We start from the raw sequence: 8,859 nt of genomic DNA, 5'->3' as shown, positions 1-8,859 counted from the left end.
TGGCTGTTTACATTGACTAGAGTCCACTGTCCTTTCTCCTCGCTAATCAGCCACTCTGTCTATGGAGCTGTGACCTGGGGGCCTGGAGTCCTGCCCCAGACTTCGGCTTGCTAAACTCAGGGTTTGTGAATTGCGGCTTCTATTATCACGCCTCACCCCCAGTGCAAGTGGCACCTTTGTACAAGTGATAAAAACCACCCCTTTCTCAAGACACTTTACTCTCAGCTGCTGAAAATGTACGTATATCACACATACATACATACATACACATCTACCCTGACTGTCCAGGGCAGAGTCGTGCACCGCTCAACACACAGGCCTGGAGGCCTGACAGGCCAGTTCAGAATCTAGCTTTCTTTTGGGTGGGAATGGGGTGGAGGTGGGGAGACAGGATGCAGTGAGAGGAGACTGATAGAGGAGGGGAGCAGGAACCTGGGACAGCGTTCTCCTCTGTCTTGGCAGCAAGAGCACACCATCTTCTTCAGATTCTGTCATATTGTCCTGAGAGTGAAATGCTCAGCAAGCCTTTTCCAGGATGGAGGAAAGCGCAGGAGCTGCCATTCCCGTGCACTGAGCCCACGGAACACACCCATCTCTGTTCCCTGCACAACTCAGATGCTGGGAGGTTTTTGGGGGGAGTTCACCACATCTGCAAATTGAGAAGAATACTAGAATGTTGAAAGCTAGAGCAGTGACACGTGATTAGTCAGAACCCATCTGTAATTCTTTAAAATTCACAGAATGCAAAAGGAACTAGATGGAGGTAAAAAGCAGAAGGAGGTACTTCCTTTTCTTCTTCTTTTTAAAACTCAAGCCTTTCCAAGGCTTTAATATGTGCTTTCCTCTGCTCCCCAGCCCCATTTGCTGCATCCTTATCAACTTCTTGCAGCTGCTGGCTTGGTCGGGTGTTGAAATGTGACTGTTTATCTCTTGGGTACCCAGAATGGTTCCATGTTAAGTCTTATGTATTATTTTTGCCTAATTTTTTCCAAATGCTCTCTTTTTGCCAGGGAGCATTTTAAAAAGGGAAACAGAGTATTATGGAATAAAGATTACCCCCCCCCCACACCCTTGGTGCAAATCCGCCCAGGGTTGATATAAATGAAGTGAATATACACTTCCATATGGGGCAAGGACGATTTTCACGTATGCAGGATTAGAATCAGTGTTTTGCTCTGTCTTTCTAGGATTCCCAAGCTTCTTGGGTGTAGTTCCAAGCTTGGCAAGAACTAGAGCCAGAGAACTAGAGTGGCATGCTGGGAAGAGCAGCAGCCCATCCACGCCACACAAGCAGACTGAACGAGCCCTCCTTTTTTCCCTTCTAGTCCATGATTCTTTACAGTGATGAGCAGATAAAACTGGACCTCTCAACACTGGTCACAGGATGTAAAATACATCCAGCCCTCCTTTGGGTGGCCAGTGCTCAGTATATGGATAGGGCCTTTTGGCCCTTCTGCCTAATGCATTGCAGGTCCAGCCTTTCTGAGCCACTTTTGACTAATGAAGTCTGCTAGACCAGGCATATAAGGGCTTCTAAAAACGGTTGCTGGAAGCACAGCATTTCTCTTGATGAAAGAGCTGGCACCATTCGTTGGCCAGAGAAGCAGCCAATCGAGGAAGACCTACTAAACCATTCCTTGCCTGATACCTGGAGACCATGACCTGGGGAATACTTCCCAGCCCAGGTGACTGGGCAGTCCTTTCCTCAGCCCTGCTCTTGAGCGGGCTGACAGCTTTTGCTGGCCAGTCCAAACAGCAGTATAGCTGCCCATGCTGTATGAAAGGGTAAGAGTGGTACTTTGGACTTACCCTGGGTTGGACTCCCAGTTCTGCACCTTACTCTGTGTCCTTGGGCAAGTCACTTACCTTCTCAGAGCCTCAGTTTCCTAATCTGTAAAAACAAGGACAGCAATAAGATTAAATTAATGCAGGTAACGCGCTTAACACAGGGCTTGGCTCATAGCAAGTACTCAACAGATGTTTGCTGTTAGATCACTTCCCAGCTCAAAAACTTTGAGGGGCTCCCCAGTGTTTAAAGTTCGATTCCATTTTACCTTTCCAAGTTAGTCCGAGTTCTTACCAGCGCGGAGCAGAGGAGAACCTTGATCTCACATTTTGTGCTACACCCTGTACCTGCCTTGTGTTCCCAGTAGCTTCAGATGATCGGGAACGTCTAAGCTCACGGTACAGAACATCAGTCCCAGAAATTTCACGGATATAGACACCTTTTACAATTTCATGGCTAATGTAAGAAAGCATTTATGAATTCTTAACGGGGCAGTTCAAGTGTCTTGAGTGGAGGTCCTCACCTGAGGATGATGGTAATGACAGCAACAGTAAGGCACACTTCCACCGCTTCACAACTGGCAAACATGTTGGTGTTTGTTGGGACATCAGAGAGTCCCGTTCGAGAGTCCAGCTCACGGGAGGAGTTTCCTGCTCACATGGTAACGAAGAGTTCCCTCAACTGCAATGGCCGAGCAGGGATCATTCTGGTGCCACTGTCTGAAAGAATGGGGGCTGACCGGGAGACTGATGCCAGTAGCTGGTTCTGGGAATACAGTAGTAATTGAGTCTGGGATCAGACGGATTTGAGGGGAGAGGACTAGCGAATAAGATGCGGAATTCCAAGCGCCCGCTGCAGCACGAGGGAGGTTTGGGGAGGCCAAACGGAGAGGGAGTGAGCAGCGCCGACTCCCCAGCCTGAGGGCGAGTCCACAGTAGAGATGGAGGAAGAGTGAAACAAAGAGGAAACGGAGAAAGGAGAAACCCAAGGCTGGAAATCCCAGTTCCCAGTGATCCCAGTGAGGGAGTGTTGGGGTGAGGTCCGTCTTAACGAGAAGGTGGCTGCACTTGAATGAGGAGAAGCAGGCACTTGGGGGAGGAGGATTGGGGCCGCCCCAGGGGACCCCACACAGTCTAGCAGTCGTCTAGAATGTTGCCCGTTTCCCTTTGTCTTAATATTTGAGGAAGCTGTCTTGTCCAGGGTCGTAGTAGCGAAGTGACTGGCAGGAAAAGCGAGGCTGCGCGACTGCGGCTGCTGGAAAGAGCTGAAGGAAAAAAGCGCTTCAGAACCTCCCTGTCCCGGCACAGAGCTCTGCTGTCACCTCCAGCCGAGTGGGGCGCGGTTTTCGGGGAGCGACGGTCCGATACCCCCGGCTATGGGGGCGTCTCCATCACGTTCCAAATGCCAAGGAAAAGTGCGGGAGGTGCGGGAAGAACGAGGATTTTTTTCCTGGTGTGAAAACGCAAGCCACTTTTGGGGGAGAGCTCCACAGAGGAGGGCGGGGGGCGGCAGAAGAGCAGGAAGGACCCGGGGCCCAGACCGCGTTCTCGGGAGGGGGAAGAAAACGCGCGCCAAGACGTCATCCGGGGCCTGGCGGGACGCGCGGGGCGGGGCGCACCGAGGGGCGGGCTCTCTCTCGCTCCGGCAGGCCGAGGCGACGCCCGACTGGGTCACTGTCGCGGAAGCTGGCCCGTCCGCTATGGCCGCGGGGAGCGCCGCGGGGTGGGCCGTGGGGGCCCTCGGAGTGGTCTGCCTGTTGCTCCGGTTGGGTGAGTGGAGGCCTCCCCCGGGAGCCCGCGGGGACCGGCAGCGCGGGGTGTCAGTGGCCCCAGGGCTCCGGGGCCGGGTGGACGGGCGCGGCCCGAGGCCGCTGCAAGGTGGGGTGGTGGGGTTGGCGTGGGGCACGCAGCCCGCGCGCGGGACTTGGTCGTGTCACCCACAGGTCTCCCTAGTGTGGTCAGCAGGAAACGTGGATGGACCGCAGGCTCTGAAGCCTGTTTGGGGAAAAGAGGGAACGCGATTCCTTCTCGTTCACCGCCCCTAGGCTCTTTCCTCCCTCTGGGGAGCCTTCTTAACCTCCACGATCCCCGATTCCCGCTCGTGTGCCTCCGGAAGGGGTGCCTTTTCAGTGCGATTCAAGTGACTAAGTTACTGCTTCCAGCCGGAGGTGCCGTAGCGCAGAACTTGAGGGGAACTTTGTTCCCTGCTTCCGCAGCGCGGGAGCTTGTCTCGGGCTGGCCTCCCTGGCCAAGGAAGGCGCTCTTTGCGCGCGCGCCGGCCTCCGCGCTGGGGGTGGGCGCGCTGCGGCCAAAGCCAAGTATGCCCGCGCCCGCGCGGAGGGCGGCAGTTCAGAACTGCCCTGCGGGGGGTAGGCGAGGGTCTCAATTCAGAATTCCTAAGGAGTGTCGGCTGGTCCCCTTTCCCCTCCCTTCCGGACATGAAAGGACTAACATGTGAGTGTCTAGGACTGTGTTCATCCCTTTCACGCATCTTCAGCTAAATCGTCACGACAGCGCCATGAAATAGTTATCTTTGTCTCCATTTTTTACCTCCCCACCCTTATCAACCTCTCCCCACACAGGCCCCTAGTTAAGTCATAACCAAACCCCTGAAGCATAGTAACAACCCCCTTAACTAGTACTTCTTTTCTTGGAATTTCCTGCCACTGGCCCCTTAGCCCACACCCCTGATGAACCTCCCCTCTCCACTCTGCGTTCAGCGTTTATTGAGTGCCTTTGGGGTGCATGCATCTATGGCTTACAGCCTGCGGAATGGGGGGTTGAGATACGTTCAAAAGAACCTACAGTGTAAGGCACAGAAGTAAATGTTGTAAGAGAGGTAAAAGTAAAGTGCTGTGGGCGTGCAGAGGGAAGACAGCAACATCTTTTGTGAAATCAGATATCTTTTGTGAAGCAGAAACTTCATGGAAGGGAGGGTGTTTGAACCTGGCCTCCGAGGACAGGTGGTATGTGAACATGCCGTGATGTGGGGAAAGATTCCAAGAGCAGGAAACCAGGAAAGAAAGACAGGGGAGCAGGGTGTAGAGGGTGACCTTGGGCACTAGGGAGTCATCAGTGTCACTGGAGAGTTGCAGTGCCCACGGGAGCTTGAGGCCCCCTAGGGGAGCCCTGAATGTCCTCTTTGGGAGTTGGGATTCTCTTCTGCAGGCAAAGGAGACCTCTTTCTGGGCCTGACAGGATCAGAGCCATCCACTTAGGAAGAATTAATCTGGCAGCAGTAAAGAGAAATGATTGTAGTTGAGAGGAATTGGAGGTGGGGGACCAGGGCAGGTACCATCACAGACCGCAGAGAGCTGTGAGGGTTTCATGTGCTGGTGGCTGTGGGCAGGAGGGAGAGGCATATACAGAGGTTGAAGGGATAAGGTAACTCCTCCAGAGGCACAGGTCTCTCCCCGGTCCCAGAATGCACCTTTGGTCACTACTGCCTGCTGTTTGCTCTCTCTTCAACTGAAAAGCCGGTTTACCCATCAAGCCACACCTACTCTAGGAAGATCCTCTGAACTAGCTGGTTTCTCCCACCTAATTCATTTATTTATTCAGACGTCATTTCGTTCCGCAAGCATGAATATCGCCTTCTTTGAATAGGCTTTGTGCTAAGGGAAGCCGTGTAGGTCTGCAGTGAGCCCTTTGGGGGCCAAGCCCACCTCACTAGGGAAGGCTGCCTAACAGTGATGAAGAGTATCTGCTCCCAGAGAGATGCCTGGCCTCTGACCTGGCCCCGCTCCTCACAGTTAAAACTTCTGTAAGTTACCTTACCTCTGTGTGCCTCCATACCTTTGCCTTTAAAGAGAGCGCCACTCACATGAGAGAAAGGATAATAATAATATCTGATTAATAGGGTGATTGTGAGCATCAGTCATTCATCACGTACTTATGGACTATCAACTACGTGTCAGCACTGGGAAGCTTACATTATAGTGGGGGAGAGACAGTAAGGAAATAAAGCAGTAAATATGTAGTTGTTGGGTGGTGGTGAACATTTACTAATATGGAGATTACTAGTGCAGAGGCAAGGGAAATGGAAGTGGTTAATAGTGCCTTTTAATTTTCTAAAATTCTGGAAGATTTAAAATCTTTAGAATAGTTGCCAAAATAGTAAAGTGAACACTTACACACCTTTCTTCTTGAATCACCACTTATTAACATTTTATCACATTTGGGTTACATCTCTCTATATACACCCACACCCATCCAGTTAACTTTTTTGTTGTTGTTGTTAAATCATTTGAGAATTGCAGTTCTTATGACAATTTAACCCTAAATATTTCAACATAGGTCTTTTTTTTTTTTTTAATATTTGTTTATTTATTTTGGCTGTGCCACGTCTTAGTGGCGGCACGCGTGCAGGATCTAGTTCCCCAACCAGGGATTGAACCTGGGCCGCCTGCATTGGGAATGAGTAGTCTTACCTACTGGATCACCAGGAAACTTCCAACATAGGTCTTCTAAGAATAATATGTTTGCAGTTAAGCCCTGGCACCATTATCACAGTCAGGAAATATAGCTTGATACAATACTGTTTTCAGATAGGGTTCAGAAGCCGATCTTGGATCAAACACCAGATTTGGTAGTCATTCCTCTTTAATCCCCTTAAATCTAAAAATCTAAACTGTTGCCAGCTTCTTTTTTTTTTTTTTTTTGCGGTACGCGGGCCTCTCACTGTTGTGGCCTCTCCCGTTGCGGAGCACAGGCTCCGGACGCTCAGGCTCAGCGGCCATGGCTCACAGGCCCAGCCGCTCTGCGGCATGTGGGATCTTCCCAGACCGGGGCACCAACCCGTGTCCCCTGCATCGGCAGGCGGACTGTCAACCACTGCGCCACCAGGGAAGCCCAAGCCAGCTTTTTTTTTTTCTTTTTCTCTTTTCTACTTTATGGTATTGCCCTTTTTGAAGGGGTCTGGACTAGTTTTTTTTTTTTTTTAATAAAAATGTCCCTCGATGTTGAAGTACATGCTTAGATTCTGGTTTAAATATTCCTGGGCAGGAATTCTCACAGGTGTGCATCTCATCAGGCTGCAGATGCAGTCCATTTGTCTCATTATTGGAGACGTTAATGTTGATGATTTGGTTAAGGTGAGGTCCACCAGATTTCTCCATTGTAGAGGAGAAAATACAAGCGTGTGAGTACAGATTTTGCATGCTCGGTTCCAAACCACTGGAAATATCGCAATAAAGCAAGTCATAACGAGTTTTTTGATTTCCTAGTATATTTAAAAGTGATGTTTATACTATACTGTAGTCTATTAAGTGTGCCATAGCATTATGTCTAAAAAAATGTACATACCTTAATTAAAAGATACTTTATTGCTAAAAAATGCTAACTACCATCTGACAGTGCAGAGTTGTCACAAAACTTTAATTTGTAAAAAAACACAATATCGGGCTTCCCTGGTGGCGCAGTGGTTGAGAGTCCGCCTGCCTAAAAAAAAAAAAAAAAAAAAAACAATATCTGCAAAGCACAATAAAATGGGTATGTCTGTAATACCTGATTCATTAAGTAACACTTTGAGATTGTGTGCATATCCTGTTTTCCAACAATCTTTCACCCGGTGTTTTACAACCCAGTGGCGATTCTTCCCGCTAAAATGTTTGTAGATAGCAATTTTGTATCCCTATTTTGTTTATACTTTATTGACATTCTTCAGTAACAAAGGGCTTCTGCACCTCCCTTTTTAATTTTCTTTCTTTTTTTTAATACTAGTAAGGACTCGTGTATTATTTAAGATGGCATTCCTGTCATTTTTCATTTTGACGCTCAGTGATTCTGTATTTGGCAAGTGGGAACCCTTCCAAGTTTCAGTGTCCTTTTGCCATGTTTCCCTCAGTTTTGAGCACTTTGCTTACTTTCTGGTGTAGAAGGGTGTTCTGGACTCATTTTGTTCTTTTCCTGACTCAGCCTTGGAATCATTAGATTCCTTTTTTCCTTTTAGTGGGGGATGGTATTTAGAAATTAAGACCTGGGTGCTAGGTGTGCTCAAGACTCTTGGAGCCATAGCTTCTAGGCCCTGTCAGTTTTCAGTGCTAGGAGATAGTTTTCACAAAGTCAGGCATTTATCTTGTTACTGCAAAAGCTAGTCCAACAATTCAGTTCTTCCTTTTCCTCCATTCCATATTAGTACCTCCCTTCCCCATGCAGTGAATTCTATTCTTAGTAGCATTAGTATATTTTCTGAATCTACATTAAACACAAACTAATTCCATAATTGCTATGCCAATACTACTCCCAAGCACAAACTTTACTAAATACAGTTCAAGATTTCTTAGCAGTTCTTTTTATTCTTTCATATATCCCACTAAATATGTATAGAACACTGTATTTTCAAGTTATTTGAATTTTTCTTCTGTGTCGTTATGTTATCAAAGTGATACATAGTAGCATTAATTTGTTTCTCTTTTTATTCAGTTTTAGGGTTTCCCCCACCTTGATTTAATTTTTAAATATGTAAACTATTAACATGGTTCAGATCAAAACCATATACAGCTGGCCTTCCATATTTGCAGATTCAACCAGCTGCAGATTAAAAATATTCAGGAAAAAAAAAAATTCCAGAAAGTCCCAGAAAGCAAAACTTGAATTTGCCACATTCTGACAACTATTGAAATAACATTTACATTGTATTAGGTATTATAAGTAATCTGGAGATGATTTACGGTATATGAGAGGATGTGCATAGGTTATATGCAAATATTATGCCATTTTATATGAAGGATTTGATCATCCTCAGATTTTGGTATCCACTGGGATCCTGGAACCAATTCCCTGTAGCTACTGAGGGATGACCATAAAAAAATATGCTCAGTAGAAATTCTATTCCCCCCCTTCCTCTCCCCCCATAACATATAATTTGTTTCAGTTTTATCTTTGTTTCTTTTTGCAGTTATAAACAGATACATATGTTTATTTCTAACTCCCTTTTTTAAACAACAGGTAACATACTCTGCGTACTCTTTTGTACCTTGTTTTTGTCAATTAACCATATGTCTGGAAAATCGTTCCATATCAGTTCATAGAGATCATCCTCATTTTTTTTTTTTTTTAACAGCTTCATAGTGC

At 47.4% G+C, this 8,859-nt stretch overlaps 1 protein-coding gene across 2 annotated transcripts in view; it reads left to right on the top strand.

The window, feature by feature from the left end:
* The first annotated feature begins 3,434 nt into the window (after positions 1 to 3,434).
* CD58 (CD58 molecule) overlaps positions 3,435 to 8,859 on the top strand; it is a 43,179-nt gene continuing 37,754 nt past the window's right edge. For both annotated transcript variants that reach the window (XM_024764922.1, XM_024764921.1), the window contains exon 1: positions 3,435 to 3,555. In XM_024764922.1, the coding sequence (XP_024620690.1) occupies positions 3,486 to 3,555 (70 nt within the window). In that variant the 5' untranslated portion in view covers positions 3,435 to 3,485. The remainder of the gene's footprint in view (positions 3,556 to 8,859) is intronic.

The sequence above is a fragment of the Neophocaena asiaeorientalis genome, unplaced genomic scaffold (assembly GCF_003031525.2).
Source record: "Neophocaena asiaeorientalis asiaeorientalis breed wild unplaced genomic scaffold, Neophocaena_asiaeorientalis_V1.1 scaffold62, whole genome shotgun sequence".
Classification (NCBI taxonomy): Eukaryota; Metazoa; Chordata; class Mammalia; order Artiodactyla; family Phocoenidae; genus Neophocaena; species Neophocaena asiaeorientalis.
Note: the sequence above shows the minus strand (reverse complement) of the source record. Positions and strands in the feature narration are given on the sequence as shown.